General features: G+C 37.9%; 1 protein-coding gene across 2 annotated transcripts in view; it reads left to right on the top strand.

Moving 5' to 3' along the window:
* The window catches only part of LOC119783697 (interleukin-1 receptor accessory protein-like 1), a 399,178-nt gene that overhangs the window by 367,162 nt on the left and 12,064 nt on the right, over positions 1–19,952 (top strand). For both annotated transcript variants that reach the window (XM_038285371.1, XM_038285439.1), the window contains exons 8-10: positions 929–1,074; positions 7,917–8,063; positions 18,526–18,696. In XM_038285371.1, the coding sequence (XP_038141299.1) occupies positions 929–1,074; positions 7,917–8,063; positions 18,526–18,696 (464 nt within the window). The remainder of the gene's footprint in view (positions 1–928; positions 1,075–7,916; positions 8,064–18,525; positions 18,697–19,952) is intronic.

Here is a 19,952-nt window from a genome sequence, read left to right as displayed (position 1 = left end):
ATGACTTATACACAAGAAAATCTGCAGAAAAATGTTTTGTATTTCTGTTTTTTGAAGGTGGGTATATCTCTCCAGCATTGTAGGAATCCCCCCCTCTGATTAAAAATATCTGGTATGACATCAAATGGGACATTAATGTTACCAGCAGAGTGATTTTATTCAACCAATTCTGCAAAAACGAGTGGGCCACATTTCCTGCAGGGATGTAAAACTTATTGTCGGTTCTTGTGTTTATAGGGGATGACATTTTTATGCAAAGAGTCAGATTATTTAAATGTTGGATTTTTTTCTCTGAATTAGATAAATCCTCCTTTGACGACTGTATTTTGTTTTCATTCATTTCATTTTTTATCTAAAAATCAGAATCAAGTGTGAAATAATAGTATGGAACACTTATAGAAACATGGAAGAAAGCTACGGGATATGCAGGTTTCACATCCAAAGGAGCATATATGATATAAAAACTGTAATGCCAAGTTTAGATTTTAGGATTCATGCTGCTAGCAGAAGAGCAATTCCTTCCAGGGAAACATTTTTTTGTGTTTTTTGTAGGAAATCAGAGAGACTTCTTTATTTAGTTTCAGCTTTTATGGAATGTCAGATCAGGCATTGTTTGGAATCTATCATCACAAAGCAAATTTACAAAACTTAAAGCACCAACTTCTGCTCTCTGCACACTCCGATCGCCGTGTTTTTCTTCTTTTCATTATTTTCAATCAGACTCCTTAAACACAGACTGCCAGAAGCTGCTTTGATCTTAACCTTCTAGACAGTTACATTCCCTTTTTAAGACGTGTAATTGTTGCTTTTCAAATCTTTGCTCTGTGTTTGTTTCATTGTGCTCACCGAAATCTTTTTGGCACAAGGGAGATGCAATAACTGCTCACGTCCGTGCACAAATTTACGAGTTCTGTGCCGACCTCTGCAGGAAAATCCGGGAACACCTGGGCGAGCAGGAAGTTTCCATCTCTCTGACCATTAGCTCCTTGGAGGAGAGCGACCTTGGCAACTACTCCTGCTATGTGACAAACGCCAACGGGCGGCGCCAAGCAAACATCCAGCTCGTCAAGAAAGGTGAGCCAAAACATCCACCACACGTTTCACCTTTAATCTAACAGATACAAAAACCAGACTAAATGTTTAGTGAAGACATGTTAAAGCTGACACGGTAGATCACACAATTTAAAAGCACTTACCTTCACTAGGACAATGGAGTCAATCTCCTGGTGCATTTTTCCTGATAAAATGAAGAACTACTGGTGGGATTTTGGGAATTGACCAATTGTTTGCTGCCTTGGGGGGGGGGGGGAATAGCAGGAAAGATAAGAAAAATAAAACAATGTATTCAACTTCACCCCAGGAAGCTGTTTTCCACTTACTGTTGGCACTTACATTCAGATTTCACCTTTTGCGACCTTCTGTTGAAGAATTTAAAGAATCTGAATCAAAATGATTACCTTAGTGGGTGTCTAACAAATAGAAAATCCCTCTTTTAACACCATCTTGACATTTTTTTTTAATGATAAATTAAAAAAGAGATGCAGATTATCTTACTGTCCTTCTTAAGTATGTATAGGATCTCTGCAGCCTTTAAGTTCTGGGTATGGAATACATTTACATAGTAAGATATCCCCCCTCTCTTTAAAGCTGGAAGCCTTGGATCTAACTTTGATGCCAGCCCAGTTCCTCTCCATTTGCTATATTAAAGGAGCTTATGCTGCACGGTGGAATCTGAAAATAAACTACTGCAGATTAGCCTCTCCCTAGCAGGATAGAAAGACTGCAAGGACTCATCTAGTCTTTTTATTTTCTTGTTTTCTGTTGCAAAGCATTTTAAGACTGCTCAGTGTTTGCATCACCTTAAAAAACAGCAACGGAAAAATGCATCACACTGTCTTCTGTTCGACTCTCGATGATCAAAGTGAATATGATTATTTCCTCCGTTTGATTTGGCTTTTCTTTGGCTCCCTCACACACAAGCACAAACATTTCCAGCAGCAATGCACAGGGTGTGATGCTCAACTCCTCCTGTTCTCATATTACCAGCAACAGTATTAGCATACAGTGCCTTGCAAGTTTTCCAATCCCTTGAATCCCTTTTCGCATGTTGTCTCATTACAACCAAAAGTTCTGTGTGTTATTCTGATGCATTCATTTTGTATACAAATAGTTTTCTAAGGCACTAAAGGTACAATGTTTTACTAATTCTTTGACTCTTCCTCATCATCTCATGCTTCGTCCTTGATGGAGAGATGCAGAAAAAAAGAGAGCAAGGGGAAGTAATGAATAGCTCTCTTCCATGCGGCTCAATCATATCCACTCTTTAAGTCGTCGGGAGCTAATTTGTCTTAATCTGGCCCTCTGCAGCGCTGCTACAATATGGACGCCAGGCAGGGACGAATTTTCCTCCTCCGCTGTAATCTTTGCAGCTTGAAAAGCAGCTGGCTCAATATGAGGTCCGCACATTTGAGCAGAGAATCAGGGGTAGAGCAGAGGCAGGAGGACAAAGGCAGAGGTGGGGAGGACATTGAATTAAATATGTGTTGGGAGTGGAGTTTTTAGCTGTGCTTGTAAGCCCCGGCGCTGAGAAATCATGCAAGAAAGAATGATTGCCAGGACCAAGGCCAGCTCCAGCTGAGCTCGGTGGAGGATTGCGAAACTTTAAGTCACATTGCCTCCCATGTTTGTTTGCTCTTTCTTTTTCTTTTTTTTTTCTTTTTTGGTTCACCTGCGTGCCCCGACGTCCATCGGTGAGTTTGGCTGAAGGTCATCTCCGGACAGGTGTGATGAAGCGAAGCAGACCACGCTCGTTAGCTTTCAGGAACATCATCCCTCATCATGGGAGCTGTCAGCTTTATGTCCACTGCAGGGAGGTGGGCATCGCTCACTACAAAGAGGTGAAACGCGCACCAGTGATGGATCGTGATGGAAGGGAGAGTCTTCTCTATCCGTGGTTATGCGTGCATGCAGCGCCGCCAATGAAGGCTGACTATCCAGGATTTGTGAGGCGTCACCAGGAGGAAAAGTAGAACTGTAGAAGATAGAGCGACATCAGACAAAAGGGAAAGTCTTTTCACCAATTTGAGATTTAAGTTGAACTTTTAACATTTATTAGAAATTTAAGCGAATTATAATGTTTCAGAATCCCAGCGTTCAAAATTAGTGTTGCCAGTATGGCCACTTTTTAGTTATAACTAATGATCATTGGGGTTAGCTTGTTAGGGGAACCCAGAGCTTAGAATATTAGCAGGGTTTTTTTTTTTTATATTTGTTTCTTTCAGTAAAATAACTGATTTACAGACCTCCTTAATCGCTCAGCAGACTCATAAGCTGCTATTGTCGTACCTTTGAAGCCTCAGAAAGCTCTTTGAGACTCATAGAAACATTTTATATCTAAGTTAGCTGATGCAAATTGATGTGATTTTTTTAGTAGGAATAGATGTAGGTTCATACTTTATTATCATACTTTATTATTCCTCAGAAATTGATTTTAAATAGTAGTTTTGGTAACAATTATCCTTTTCTTTTTGTTCTTTTATTTTCTTTTCAGTTTAATCCATTGTTCTTTTAGTGCTTTTTTATGTAGATTGTAAATAACAATGCATCCAATGTTTGGAACAAAAAAAACCTCCCAAGATTTATTCGGGTGTCTTGAGCTATTTCTCGATATCTTGATATTTCAGTGTTCATATTTTTCAAGCAATAGCTGCGTTTCCATTCCAAAATGCCTGCAAAACTATATTGATATTCTGCTAATTTTAAAAATGCACATTTCTGCAGTTTTGGGTTTTACGTTGAACGTTACATTAACGAATACTTGAGGTTTTTATTTCGAGTTGTTTCCTTTTCCTTTAGTAAATTTATTTTTGTAAGTACAATTTGCGCAGTGCGATTGTTAATGTAACCAAAGCTACAGTAAATGTAATATCTTTTTTCATAATTTTATATAACTCTTAACAACAAAAGCAGGAAAAGTTTATAGGTAATGTGGGGGATGTGCTTTTTTTGGGTGGATCATCAAAATAAGTGGTCCTCCTGATTGTCAATCATTCTGGTGATACGTTTATGTAAGGCTGTTCTATGTGCTCGCCCCCATTTTACCTTAGTGGTGGTGAGTCTGAGTGGAAAAATTGCAAATCTTTTTTTCAAAAGTAAAAACTATTTTGAGCAATGCAAACAGCAACTTTTAAACAGATTATGCACGAGGAGAAATTAGCTCATGCATGCTCTCGCACATGTTTAATAGACATTTCCTCTTGGGAGGGGCTACAGGTACAGCATGTGCTTTTTTTCTTTTAAGTGGAGAGGGCAGGTCTTTTCAAAAATTCCCCAAAATCCTCCAACATACCTTTAAAGGGGTCATAGAATACAAAACTGAGTTTACATTGTCATAGATGAATAATGATAGTTCAGTGGGTGAAATGGACGTACAGAGAACTTCAAACCCCATCGACGCCTACTTCTTAATTTCCCAATTCCAAACCTTCACCATAAAACGGCCTATCCAAACGAAGCCCCGGACTGACTCTGGAATGGTGCTTCATTTGGTTCTGGCCTGTATTTTTGTCACGCCCCGAAATTTACATACAGCTTTAGTGTTGACTGCTGTGTCGCTGACTGTATCGGACCTCAGCAGAGCCATGAGCCGCCCGTCCTCAGCCAGAGGAGGGGGGCTGGGGGCCAGTAAGGCAGGCAGGTGGAAGCACAGGGCCGACGGTGTCCAGGCTACCATCACCGGATCGGGTTCGATCGCTCCGTCCCCCACTGGCTCCCTTCTCCCATCCGCCGGGGTTTCCAGACCAGCCCCAGAGCTGACGGCTCGGTTTGAATGCCCGGTGTGTTCCAACTACGTGCTGACCAAAATTCTGGACAATTTTTAAATTCCCCCCGGACATTTTTTTAGGTATGAAAAGTAGGAGATGTCCAGGAAAAAGAGGACGTCTGGTCACCCTACCATACAACAATTTGATGTTTCAGTGAGTGAGTGCTTGTTGCTATGATGCATCTTTGCTCAGCAGCTTCCCTTGTTGTAAACCAACCAATCAGCGCACAGCTCATCTAAATATTGATGAGCATAGCATAAAAAAAAGAAAACCTGTCGTTTCATTCTAGGGCTTTTAACCAGGCTTGCATTAGAGCTCATAGAACAGCAAATATGCCATTTTCATCCCAACCATTGTTACACACCTTATTCAGAGACCTTAAGGACCAGCAACAAATACCCTATAAAATCATTCTATGACTCCTTTAAGTTAAAGTTGGTGTGTTACATTCACTGATCAGAAACAAATTGGAATGTTGATTCTCCAACTGAGTCAAAGTCTACAGTTGCCCAATCTGATAACCGGAATATATATATAGGTACATCTCTACAAGCAATAGTTACACTGTCTACTTCCCCTATTATAAAGAACACCACTGACACAACTGGTGGTTGAATTTAGCCTCTGATGACCTGTTTCGGTTTTTCATGAGGTCCTGCCAAGCTGCAGAGACGACTAATGGCAACAGAAGCAGGTTGCTTCCATCTGTCAGGTGATTCAGCAACCACCTGAGAGCTTTAAAGTTTTCCAGCTTTACACACACGTAACCAATCTTCATAAGTTTGGCAGCGCAATCCGTCACGTGCCATTGTCACACCGGTTGCTCCTGTGCAAGTTTTTTATTATCCGAATTTTTGAGCCAGGAGGCTTTAAATGACAGGTAGAGAAGCAGGTTCTACTTTCACTCAGCTCTGAGTTATGTGGCATCCAAATCCAATCAAGCCAAGAATGAGCAATGTGAAAAGACGGAGAGTGGAAACAAGAAAAAGTGACACAAACACAGACTGAAGGGGTACAGCTCCGGTCGATGCATGAAAACACTTTAACAAACAAACACGGAGTGATTTCGCAGCGTGGAGTCTTCTCCCATCAGCTGCGGGCGCCTTTCTTATCTGTCATGGCTGCGTCATGCGTTACCTTTAGATAGATTACGTGCGAATCTGCAGCTGTCAGATGCAAATGTGCTTCTATGTAGGAGCAGAGAGAAGGAGGAAATGACTGAGAGGTGAGACCGTGGAATCTCAGCGGAGGAAACCTTTTTTTCATTTTCTACATTAAGCTTAATGTAAAGGTATAGTCATTTTTCATACCGTTCAAGCAAACTTTGAGGAAAAAAATGTATTGCCAAAGCTTTTGTTGTATTTCTTGGTTGTTGTTTTTTTTATGTAACAAACAAAGTAATGACATCATTAACACAGTAAAAAGCACAGCTAAATATAGGACTTTTTGGGGCTCATATAAGTTGCAGGACTCCTTAATAAAAAGAGAAAAACAGCTTAGATATGTCCTGCAATGCAAATTATGCTGTAGTTAATTCCAGATTCAGAAACTGGAAATTTGGTAAAAACATTCTTCTTTGGTATTTTTTAGGTTTAGATTTCTAAATTTTTTAATGTACACATTCCTGACACACCTCTAGAGGGCGCCATCATCCTCCGCCCACTTCCACTCTTCTTTTTCGTCTTTTCGTCCAGATAACGTGACTCGTGTGCGTTTCCATTGTAGTTGATACGACCCGAAAAAAAAAGCACCCGACTATCGAAAAAGTGAGTTTTTTTCATTGGATATGCGATGCTTTCACTAAGCAAGTTTATTTTTGTAATTACAATTTTAATACTAAATCAGCAACCTATGAGGAAGAGGACTTCAATATTAAACTTCCAAAATTTAATGATAGAAAACAAAACCAAATACAGAAACCTAAACCCTTCCTACACCCCTTCTCAAAGTAAGTGGAAGAGTCCAACTAGGCCTCCATGTCATTGAGGAGATCCTTTGCAGCTGGGGTCTCCTTTCCTTTACTAGCTTCACTCATGACAGCCTCCCATGAACTGACAACTCAAAAGAAAAATATATTAATGAACAGAAAACCAAACAAGCAAGAAATGACAAAGTGGGTCAACTAAATGTGTGCACCTAAATAGTTAACCAATGCCAAATCAAATAAAAAAAAAAAAGAAATACAGTACAGTAAAATATAAGATTTAATAAAAGAATAACCAGACCATTTGTTGTGTGGTTGCTTATGCCGCCGTCACAACCAGCTTTTGGTATCGGTGTCGGCAGGTGCCAAACATTATCCTGCTAGTTGGCTGGCTTTATGAAACACAATGAACAAACGCTATTAGACGCCACGGCTCCCCAAATCCTCACTGACAGCGGAAACTTGATGCTGCACCTCAAGCAACATGGATTCCTTTATCTCGCCCCTCTTTCTTCAGACTCTGGGAAGTTGATGACCTAAAAAATGGTGAAATTAACTTAAAAGGAAAAAAAAGGGCATTATAAAAATGGCAAACAATGGGGTTCTTCTCATACGTCCAGGTAAGAAATGTTTGATGCTGTTTCTGATTCAGAGGTGGGATGACAAAAGGAAAGCAACGTTCGTATCCCTGATGCGGGGTTTCTTTTGTGCATAATTCCTCTTGGTGCACTGCGTCCAGCCTTACTTCACTCTTTCTAAATCAATTCTGCTTTAAAATCCTTCAACTTTTCCAGAAAAATCCTTTTACCTTCCACTCGACATGCTTAGTTGCAGCTTTCTGTGAACAACCAGCTTCTTCAGCACTTTTTTCTGTGGCTTTCTCTCCTTTGTAGAACATGGCAATGATCGTCTTCATGATGGTGCAGTCAGCACTTTTCATTATGATTTTGCAGTCATTAATGTTTTTTTTTTATAATTGTTTTTATGTATTTTTATCTAAAATATTTGGCTGTATGTAAAGAAAACAAAAAAAAAACTGTAATTTTCATTACACAGAGATGAACTTCTAATATATAACTTTGTTTAAAACACCCTCGAATGTGTGTTTGTCTCTTTTGAGAGGCAAATATTGACATGTTTTCCTTTGCCTTCCATGTTTGTTTCATCAGCTGAGCTGATGTACACTGTGGAGTTGGCTGGAGGTCTGGGAGCCATCCTGCTGCTGCTCATCTGCCTAGTGACCCTCTACAAGTGCTACAGGATCGAGCTCATGCTTTTCTACCGGAACCACTTTGGCAGTGAGGATATCGACGGAGGTGAGATTTACACACGATCACCTGCGATGCTTATATAGATGAGACTGTGGATTTCGAAAGCACCTCGTGTTACTATAAAACAAAACATTTTTCTTCTCCAAAAAGGAATGAAATCCCAGTCGTGACCAGTGTCGGTGTCGCTCTGCGTAGAGATTTATTTTTATTTAGAAAGCACCTGGGCTATTTATCAAGTCATAAAGCTGCAGGTGGCTCCATTTTTATGCAAATGTGCATCGGCTCCGATGACTCATTGGCTCCAACAGAAAAGCCTTGCATAATTTTCTTCCAGTTCTCGGGTTTAGGGAATCTTCACCATCTTCTCCCACTGGAGCGGTTAAATAAAAACTGCTAAATATTCACTATGTTGTCCCCTGAAGGAGCAGGAAGCAACTCACCAACCACCAACTGATACAGAATAAAGCTTCAGCATTCAGCATATGCACATCGTATTGCTTGCTTAAAGGAAACAGATGCAGATCTTTAAAAAAAATAATAATTCTTTAAATGACTGAAAAACATTATGGTAGCACAAATTCTGTGATTCTTGAGCAAAAAAACTCAAAGTTTAGAAAATAAACTTTTGCTGTAGGGGATAGGCAATATATTTCGCTAAATACTCACTATAAAGCAAATCAAAACACTGCCCTTGTGCAAGACAAAAAACATTAACTCTCAGACCTCATCAGTAGTGGTGAAATAATCCCTTTGATTGGACCTGCTGGATGAGTCTTAGCTTGAGAATACATCAAACCGAGACAAGGAGCAAGTTTTAATTTGATTCCCCTGTAATGAGTCTCTGTAGTACCAGCGCTGCAATGAATTCAGGGGGAATGAGATTAGTTCAGAGGCTGCAAGGTTTTGCAAAGTGGTGAAGAAGGAGCTGGAGAGTTATATTTGTTAAAAGGGAAAACAATTTGTGACATTTGATTGAACGTCATTACCTCTGGCTTTGCTGGATCTCCAGCCACCAATACGGGGATCTTCGAGGCCTTAAACTTAAAGCCAAACAATTGCTGAGTATAAGTGGGCCACCGGAATGAGTGCTTGGAAAGGCAGGAACAGATTTTCAATTTTTTTCCTTAGAAAAAGGGGCTCGGGTCCAATATCGTGCAGCTTTCTGCCTCTGGAGCTCTCAGGAGATGCTTGGTGCTGAGCTGTGTGCCGTGGTCTGTTAGATCTTAACAATGCCACCACAAAGGAGGAGGGTTCCACTAATGGCTTCCTGTAGATAAGTGCAAAGGTTCAAATGGGAGTCTTGGATCTTACAGCATTGATAACGGATCACCAAGCTCTAGTTACTGGGTTTTTCAAAAGTTTCACTTTTTTCCCCGCTGCAGCTGGAACTTTGATTTAGTAGAATTTATCTTATAGACCAACAAAACATAATAGATTATTATGAACAACTCGTTAAATTTATCATTCAACTCTAAGTCTCTAAGAAAAGCTATCCCTTATCATGATACTCCCACCACCGTATGTCAGAGCTCCTTCATCTAAGCGTTCATTGTTTCCAATTCATTGCTTATTTTATACTCTAAGCAGGATTTTTTATTTCCTTTCAACACCGGCCGTCTCCAATTTTGGCTCCGAATATGAGAGCTGCATAATGGAAACATATGAGATATGTTTGCAGAGACGAAACAATAAAGTCTTTAGTGGCTCAAGTGCACCGAGATGTGGTTTTCTCCTGCAAAGACGCCGCACAAGCTGCCAAGAATATGCCAGCGTTTGATGGCGGCCACTCCACGCGCTAATTGAACGCCCTCCTCTGCCAGATGTAAAATTGTAAGCTGTACGTAACAATAGGATGGACTGTCAGCTATTTGTCAGCGATGCAATTTAGTTAAAGAGCGCTCACTTGTCAGATTGAGTGGGTGTCACCAGAATCAATAATAGGCTTCATGATGACAACGGGCGAGCTGGGCTTGACAAAGAGGTGGGAGCTCATCAACACAGTGCCATAAATACGAATGTCATCGTTGTCAAGGCAGCAAGGACTGATGAAGCTCTTGTGGTGTTGAGAGTGGTTTGGAGATGCTGAACATTAATAGCCTGTGTTGCACACATGGCCAATTGCATGCATATTTACTCTACTAATTTATTTTACTGTTTGATATAAATATGTGTCTGTTTTTCTCCACTAAAAAATAGTTTGGACACGGCTGATTATGGCCGCTGGAGGTCAAGATAATTCAATGTTTCTACAGGTCTAAATAAAGGCTATTCAACGAAATTTCTCAGGGTCTTATAGTTAATGAAAGCCAAAGGCTCAGGGACTAGATGTTTAATAATTAAAACCATTATTGACCAAAATGTTTGGATTAAAGTGACCCATTACCTTTCAAATGTGTTGTTTTACTGTATTTCATCATAAATGGAATAAAAAACAACCTACATGCTTAATTTGACAAAACATTACATCTCTGCATTTTTTTTATTCTGTAAAAGTAATAGTATTTCAATATAAACTAAAACTGAAAACAAAAATAATGTATTTTCCTTTCCTTTTAACCTGGAAAAAATATTCTAGTATCTCTGATTAATCTCATTTTGAGGCATCTGGGGAGAAATGCTATAGTGGTTTAAGTTATTTGAATCACACAGTTATTGAACCTGCATTTAGTTATGTAACTTGTTCACATCGAATTAGGGCTGAAACAATGAAGCAGATTAAAAGTGAAATATTAGCGCAATCTTTCCAATAAAGATGAGTGTGGCTCTTGGTTCAGAAGCATCCAAGTTAGACTCACTTCAGCTCTGTCAGTTGTTTTTTAATGTGACCATGCAATCCAACAAACTTTCTTTCCTCTTGATCAAGACGCTTTATTTTCCAAATTCAAAACAAACTTAGATTTTCTTACCGCAACATGACGTGACAGGCAGATCATATCGGCTCATTTCGTTCCTTTTTGCCACTCAAAAAACAACATTAATCAAAAGCGGTCAAAAAACTGTATGGCTGCACTGATTGAATCCAAGAGCTCACCCGGCCCCAATAGCCAACTTCAATATAATCCAGGTGCTGAAGTCAATTGTCCATAATGTAGGGGCGGAGGCGAGAAACAGTGTAAATTATGCATGGCAGCAAAACACAACTAAACAAATTCATAATTTCATAATTAAGTCGTCAACTCATACTTTTAACCAAAATATTTCATGTTCATATTAGGGCTGCAACAACGAATCGATAAAAATCGACTTTTAAAAGCGTTGGCAACGAATTTAATCATCGATTAGTTGTGTCGCGCGATTATGCGTCATCCGCCGCCGCCGTCATCCCGGGGAAGAAAAAAAAATATGGCGGAGCGAGTCAGCGCCGCAGTTGCAGTGTTGCCAACTCAGCGACTTTTCAGATCCCTCCAGCGACTATTTTTTTAAAAAGCGACTAGCGACAAATCTGGCGACTTTTTACGGTGTCACTGGCGGCTTTTGGAGACTCTTACGTGAAAGCATGTATCGTTCCTACTCTTGTCCTCCAGCGGCAGCTGCTGCCGTGGGGCGCCTCCCCCATCCCAACGCCTTTCTCCCTCTCCCACAGGAATCCCTCTCAGCGCTGCAGTCAGAGCCGCAGGATTTTAGTGAGGAGTTTACCCTCAGCGTCCAGACTGCAAATGAAGCGCGCATGCGCCGGGATTGACGGCGCAAATTGATCACAATAATTAAAATAGCCTGCGCTTTGTAAAGTGAAAAAAGTCGTAACATGCAACTTTTGTAAAAACAAATGAACATGGCGCGGAAGCACCACTGTTATGACGCAGCACCTGAAAAGAAAACACGTTGGAGCCTTCAATGGCAGTGAAGAGAGCTGATCAGCAGGATGAGTAACCATGTTTGTTTCATTTTAAAGAGGGGAAACGTAACGTTAGTTTCTCAGGTAGCTCATCTGATGCTTTCCTTACCGTGTTAGTAGGTTACAGACAGTGATAAGGTTGGCTACTTATTTTACTTTTAATTTCATTTGAATTAGCTTAAGCAGCGTTTATATTTTCTTTATAAATAAATTAATTTGCAAATTATGAGGGCAAGGCTTTTAAAGTTTAAATCTTCTGGCAAAGATAAAGAAAAGAAGATCCTGCAATTTATGGAAGTAAAGCAGAATAAAATCCAGCAAGATCAGTAATATGTCAATTAATTATCTGCCACATTCCCATGTAAATATCTGTCTTTGGAGGATGTGTTTTTTAACACCCCTAGTTCTCTCATTTTTATTCCAAATACAATTTATAATTTGAATCACAGGGCTATTTTTATCTCTATGGTTCAGTATTTTCTCAAGCAGCAACTTTAACTGCTATACTTTCCTGTCTTAAAAGGCAGAACTCTTCTAGTCTAAAAAAAACTCATTTGTTGAAATAGGGGGGCCTATTGTTTGAACCCCTTAGGGGCTTTAAAAAACAAAAATGCCTGTCTCTTTTTGCGCTTTATGAAACAAAGTACCCTATATTTTGTGGATGTACAGCTACATTTCTCATGTAAGTTTGCGTAGTTTTAACACAAACATTTATTTTTCATATTGCACCAGTACAGTTAATGAGAAACCTGTACTTGTGTGCTTGTTTGTTCTGTCTAAAATGTTTATTTTGGAATAAAGAGGTTAATATAAAAAAATATTTTGTGTCCGATTCATCGATTAATCGAAAAAATAATCGGCTGATTCATCGATTTTCAAAATAATCGTTAGTTGCAGCCCTAGTTCATATATATCATACCAAAACCAAACAAAAATAGTAAACTAGAAATAAATATTCAATCATAAATCAAGCATTTGGGTCCAACATGATTAATCAATAGTTGAAATAATCGTCAGCTAAAGCTTAGAGACTCTAAAATGTGTCTTTAGCTGACAGAGCAACCCAGTTAGAGCAGCAGTTTTACCAAAATTGTAAAAAAAAAAAAAAATTATAAAGAAAATATGTGTAAACATTTTGTTAAGATAAAATAAATTTTTTGTCTGTCAATATTGTCTATCCAGCACTCCTCCAGTGGAAAAGCTTTATTTTCACTTGGTTTAATTTTGCAAAACGTCTTCTTTAAGGAACCTTTTGCTATCTGATTATTAATCGAGTAATTTAAGAAAATAAACAGATTAATCAATTTGCAAAATAATCGTTACTTGCAGCCTTACATCGAACACGATTCCAGTTACAAAGGTGCTGATTTTCAAAGACTTCATATGAGCGGTGCTCAAATGTGGGCGTTGCAGGCAATCTATAAAGATTGCTGCAAAAATTTTAACACCAATTTTGTTTCTCCATTTAAAATAAGCAGATTGTGTGTTCTAGAGGCAGTTTGACAGTGATTTTAAAAGAAATATGATGTTTGGGAAATGATTAAAAAAAATCATAATGAAGGGTCTAAATAATATTCATATTGCACCTTGAGCCCATCTCAAAGTGCAAGAAAATAAAACAGGGCTTCAGGTCTCAAAGACATGCATACTACATAAATTATGGTTCCTTTGTATAGAGATTGTCTGCAGTCCAGCTGCATTAACTTGTGTCACCTGTGAAGTTGTTTTTTTTTATGTTTCACTTTATTCCATTAGGCCTATTGTTAATTTTGACGGTGCATGAAACTACTCTCTCATTCTTGCACGTCAGTTTTCACCTGAATTTAGAGAAGTACTAAAAAAGATGCAAACTGCAGTTCATTTTCCACTTTGTGAGCGGTAAATGTATTCCTTTTTCACATCATCCACCTATTATTTTGCTGTTTTGATCATCTGCATATTTATGAAGGCAAACAACCAAAAAAAGATTTACATACGATGTCTGTTGAATTGCAACCATAAATCACTTTACACCTTCGTTGCAGATCTGAGCATACAAACACATTTGCACTCGTTTTAAAACACACAAACCTTATGAAGTTCTGGCCCATTTAGGTTCAACAGACAAACAGAAATGAGAATATGTATGATTTTTTTTTATACTTTACATGCAGGTTGCCATTCGAAATCACCACAAACTGAAGGGAAATACATTCAATTTACCTCCAGCCAAAACATTCATACAGACACTAATAGAAAGTTAATATGCTAGTTGTAATAGCAGCTCATAGACAGCTAACCTCTTATGTAGCAGCGCTGCAACTATATCAAGTATTAATAAATCAAATATTGAAACTGTAACACAATTGTATGAAAACACCATAATATAGGCAAAAAAAAAAAAAATCCAATGACATTTAATTCGTACCATAAATGACATCTTTTACAGTGGTCAAAAGATGCAAAAACACAGCAAATAATGAGCTGCAGAAACAAAATGTATGTGATCCAGGAACTCCATAGCATGCAAGCAAGGAAAAAACAAATGCATCAGAAAAAAAACACTTCAAAAAACGCTGCAATCCCTGAAAATAAAAGTAAAAATATAAAATCAAGAAAACAAATGCAGACAAAAAATTTTGCAATCAAAAACTATATATTCCAGTCACAAAATATATATATATATATATTTTTTTTTTATTTTTTTTTTTTTTTTTTCAAGTCTGCAGGAAAAATTGAGAAATTGGAAGTGAAAGATAATTAGAAAATGAATGTATTAGTTCTGCTGTATAATGCAAATGTGATGGATTAAAAGGAGAAAAACTAGAACACTTTCCAGCATTTGCACAACTAAAAAATTGTTTCACTTTTGTTTGTAAACTGATTCTTTTTTAATGAGCTGTCAAGTTTATGTTCAGCATTTTTGCACTTGCAAAGACTATTTTCTCCTTTGTGTTTGGATGACAAACAAGGCGAGCAGCAATTGTTGCTTTTCTCCTGCAAATAAAAAAACATTGTTTAGAAACAGAAACAAGTAAATGTTTTGTAAATCAACATCTCCTTATCAAGGTATCATTGATGTTTTATAATATATGAAATGTGCAATTGGAATATGGTTCTGCCATAACTTCATGATTCATTACTAAAACAGTTTTTCATTGTTTTTTTCCAATCCGATGCAAACCAATATTATTTGGGTGCAATTAAAGTTCTAGTGGAGGATTTTTGCAAATTTTTCTCCACTTTGAAAAAAAAATGCACATGCACAACCCTGTACCCGCTCCTGAGAGGGAACGCCTATAAATCGCGTGTGAGACCATGCACAGGCCCATTTCTCCTCATGCGCGCTCTGTATAAACGTTGCAGTTTGCATCACTCATACAAGCCTACTTTCCAAAAGATTTGCAATTATAACCAGTGAGTGAAAACTGGGACGAGCATGTAGGACGGCCTTACCTAAACATATCACCAGAATGATTAACAATTAGAGGACCTCTTATTTTGATGATTTCCACTATACCTTTAATAATAGAAAAGAAATAATTAGATTGGAAATAACAAAAAACTTCCACAAACTATCTGCAAGCTCTGCATCTTTTAAGTTGCCACCATCTCCATAAAATTTCATGGATTTAAGAGATATCACAGCAGAAATGTACTCCTCCGACTTTTCTGACATTCTTCACTGGGAGTTCAACACCTCACCATGTAACTGTGGGCCTTCTGTGCTCATGCACACACCCGGATCACACGTGTAAGGCGTCGGAGAAGCCGCACGCTTTCCACGGTGCAAAAAGACGTGGGTTGGGTTTTGTAGGTAGATCCCTCAGCTTTCTCTGAGAGTGACTTCTCTAGAGGGAAATAAGAGGAGGAGGAGGGGTCAGCCTTTCTCTCCTCTCTGTTCTTCTCTACCGATGAGTGAATCACCTCCCCCTAAAATAGGCCTTGATCTGCCTACACAGCATTTGTTTAAATGCTAGCAAAGAAAAAAAAACATAGACAGAGATTTATGCCTTGGAGTTAGTTATATTAAGAAAGGTTACATTTCAATTATTTTTACATGTCCCCGATGCTGTAAAATGAATTGCACGTTATAAAAACAAGATAGATTCATTATGAGGCGTCATGTAAGAGTGCTGTGCAATTGCCAAATATCAAGATTACCCTCTGGGAAGTAAGTGAATCTTGTTGACACTCTCATAGCTCCTAAGAGAGGCTGAAGTGTAAAATGAAAGGATATTAACAGGCAAAATGGAAATGCTGCTCTGATCATCCTCCCTCCACAAGCATCTGCTCTAGTAAAATGCACGTTGCTTGTCCAATAAAGCAATAGAACAAAAGTTCCAAAATATATCCTCATAGTTAAAGGACATATAGTTTAGAGTCATCTTACCATTTTTCTTTTTTTTTTTTTGGCTAGCCAGATGTGAATATATCTAGTTAAGCTTATGCAAGATTGGGACAGTTTTGATCTTCCTGAGTAATAGCACTAATTTTTCCTATTCCAATCATAAAGGATTGGTCTCCTGCGTGTTTTAGATGTGTCTCTACTCAGACACAGCTGATATGAATATGGACCCAAGGTAATGAATCATGAAGCAAAAAAATGGAGCCCTAGAAGTGTTACAGTTCTAGCCCTCAACTACAATTGGACAGTATTTGCTTTGCTATTGTAGTTTTTTTTTTGCATGTAAAGTTTTGTCTTAAAAGTAACCTTGCACTATTAATGTACCTTATAACTGTGCATTAATAGCACAAATATGGTCCGAATATCTGTGGACCTGCTCAGGTCAACTACTCTATTGTTGTATACAAAACTAATAAAAAACATTACTCTGCATCCAAATGTAAAGGTCTTTGAAACTTTTCTAATTTTTGCTAAATACCTCAATAATTGCATTCTTTTAATGCTTCATGTGTGCAGATTTTCAGTCTGCACACATGAAGCTCCACTCACCTCAGGATTTTTAATTCTTGAATTAACTGTTTCCTTGGCCTAATATATCATCGAATTGGCTAATACCATACGATGCCATACCAACTTTATTTATGAAGCGCTTTATGCACCGGACAGGACCAAAGTGCTGGACACAATCATAAAATACAATAAAATTATAAAATAGAAAAAAAACAAGTGTAAAATACATATTAGTATACAAACAGAATGAAACAAAGTAAAACCTCTTAAATCGTGCCAAGTCTTAAGAAGGGACTTCAAAGTAATAAGTAAATTAGTGCGTTAAATTTCATCTCCATATTAAATATTTGAATATTGAAAACAACACAGCTATAATTTCAAAATAAACTAAATAGAAGGCTGTGAATTTACACCTTTAATCCAATTGCAAACGCACTATACAAATCAGAAGAAACTGATTTAATTTTCCACAAAATGCACCCCGTTTCTTCGCATTTCTCCTGGCTACAGAAACCTTTCCCTTGCTTCTTGTCATTACTTCTACTGAGCTCTTACAACAAGGAATGGTGCAAACAACCCTTCCATGTGTATATATCCCTATTCAAATGGCATAAATGTTTTATCAGGGGTTTTATTTTTTGTTTTATATACTCTATATTTTCCCTAAAAATACATAATTTTCATAAATAATTGCTATTACAGGACTGATTTTGTGGTTAGGGTTAAACATGAATGGTGCTAAATATGAGATGACCTTAGAGGCTGTTAAAAACTTTTTTTAAAAGTGAAGGATGTATGGATCTAAGTACTTTCAGGAGGATAGGATGCCAGCATTTTCAAATGGCCTAGTCAAAGTCCTTTTAGACATTAACTCTAACCAGTCTGACTGAGCTAGAGCCTTTTTATAAAACACTAGAAGAAATAGTTTTAGCTGATGTGAAAAGAAATAGGTTAACATCGTATTGTCATTTTGTTTTTAAACTATGCATATATTGTCTTGTACAACTTTGTGTATTTAAAATGCCATCAAATTAAGGCTTACATGTTTAAGTTTGCGTTTGTACCCTGAATATGGGAAGTGTTCATGGATTTAAATATGATTATAGCCTTTGTATTCTTTAAAACTCTAGTTGATTTACAAACCTAATTGTGCTGTTGAAATAGGTGAGCAGGTTCAGAGTTGTGGCTGACAAGCTTGAAGTGATTTGGTTGTTTTGTTTTGGAGCCAGAAGCTATTATCTGCGTTCCAATAGAAGCTCCGGGATATCTCGCCATCCTGCATTCTCCTGATTTATTTTACTGTTGTGCTTTAAGCTTAAGAAGACACATAAACTCTTCCTTCCCAGCTCACTTTCCATCTCCCAGCTCACTACTTTCAAATCCATCATCAATCTCTGCTTTCATGTGTGTGATGGAGCAGCGCCACGCGACGGGGCTGAGCAGGCGGAGCTGGGCGTTTAGCTCAAGCTTGGAGTCTAATTTGTTTTGCCTGCAGAGGGCACAATCGCTATCAAGGTAACATGATTTGTCAGTAGGGAGGTAGCTGTAATGAAAAGCGCTCAGATGGGCTGAGGTGCCCAGAGGTCAGTAGGAGAGAGGCGTCCTGTCTCCATTAGGCCTCCCAGTGAATGAATAGACCTGTCTGCACCAGTATGAAAACAGATGATGAGCATCTGAGGTGGAACAGAGTGTATTTATGGGGTAGTTTGAAGAGTATAAAAACAATAACATTTCTCCAACTAGGTATAAGTCAATGTTCTTCTATCCGGTTGCAGAAAACAAGGACTACGATGCGTACCTGTCCTACACCAAAGTGGACCCGGACCAATGGAGCCAGGAGACCAGAGAGGAGGAGCGCTTTGCCCTGGAGATCCTCCCCGACGTCCTGGAGAAGCATTATGGGTATAAACTCTTCATTCCAGACAGGGACTTGATCCCCACAGGAAGTAAGCTCTCTCTCATGGTGATGTCAAGTTGTGTCCAATGTCTTGTGGCTTGGTGTTGCTTGTGTAGCTGTTGTCAGTGCAGTGGTGATGCCGTGTTTTGTTGGCCTCTGTTATGCATTTTGTGCCGTTGCATAACACAGACACGAAGGAGCACAATCGCTTTTGTTTTTCATCACTCTGAATTTAGCTTTTCTAACTAAACTGGGTACAGTTGCTTCAATCAATGTCCGTTTTAAGTAAAAACTACTTGAAAGGAATCACCTTTTTAAATTATTCTTGTATTAATGAACATAAAACTAAACATGGATGTATTTGATAATAAATTTCAGCTTTCTGAGGTCTTCTCATTTTGCAGAGGAAGTTAACCATTTATGATAATAAATGTTTGGCAAACATTTACCGGTAGGTATTAAAATCATAAAGCCCCAGTAATATCCCATTAAACAATAGATGGATAAAATGTTTTGAGTGTATATTTACTATTATGTAATATAAGACACAGGAATAATTAATTATGTTTTATTTTAATTATTTGAAGACACAGCTGTGTGTATGACTATTAAAGAATACTTTGTAGGTTGTAGGTCCGAGATAGGAGCATGAAACATTATAGGGTCAATGCAGTGTTATTTTATCTTATTTTTTTCAGTTTTTTTTATTTCTGTATCATTCTATTATTTTTGAATTTATCATATTTTTATCTTTCATCTTACTGTTATATTTTCTGCTTTATGTAAAGCATATTCAACATGTTTCAAAAGACTGACTTTAAGTCTGGAACAGGTCTTATTGAATATTCTGGTCAGATTCTAGAAACTTCATGTTTAAATACGTTTGGTTTTATTCATTTATTTTATTTGTTTTAATTTTGCTTTATTTGTTTTCTTATATTCCACAGTTTCATTATTTTTCTTTCTGCTATAATTTGCATATTTTAAAATCAATAAAATTTTTTTAAATCACATTAGTAAGAAAGGGCTTGCCAGTTGTCAGCATGAACTCAAACTATTATTAGAATTAAAAGCCTTATCCCAATTTATAACTTATAAACTATATAGCAGAGAATTTGAAAAAAAAGTAAAGAATTGACTTAAGAAAACCTAGTGAAGAACTGAAATGCTGCACGTGTGTCATAATTAAAATTTGTAGCATACAACTAAATACTCGATACCACTGTACTGATCACAACACAAAACCTTGACCTATTAATTATATATCATGCAGAATAACAAGAAAGAGGAACTGTTATGCTTCCC

This window comes from Cyprinodon tularosa, unplaced genomic scaffold (genome assembly GCF_016077235.1).
Source record: "Cyprinodon tularosa strain WSP-4 unplaced genomic scaffold, ASM1607723v1 ctg1, whole genome shotgun sequence".
In the NCBI taxonomy this organism is placed as follows: Eukaryota; Metazoa; Chordata; class Actinopteri; order Cyprinodontiformes; family Cyprinodontidae; genus Cyprinodon; species Cyprinodon tularosa.
Note: the sequence above shows the minus strand (reverse complement) of the source record. Positions and strands in the feature narration are given on the sequence as shown.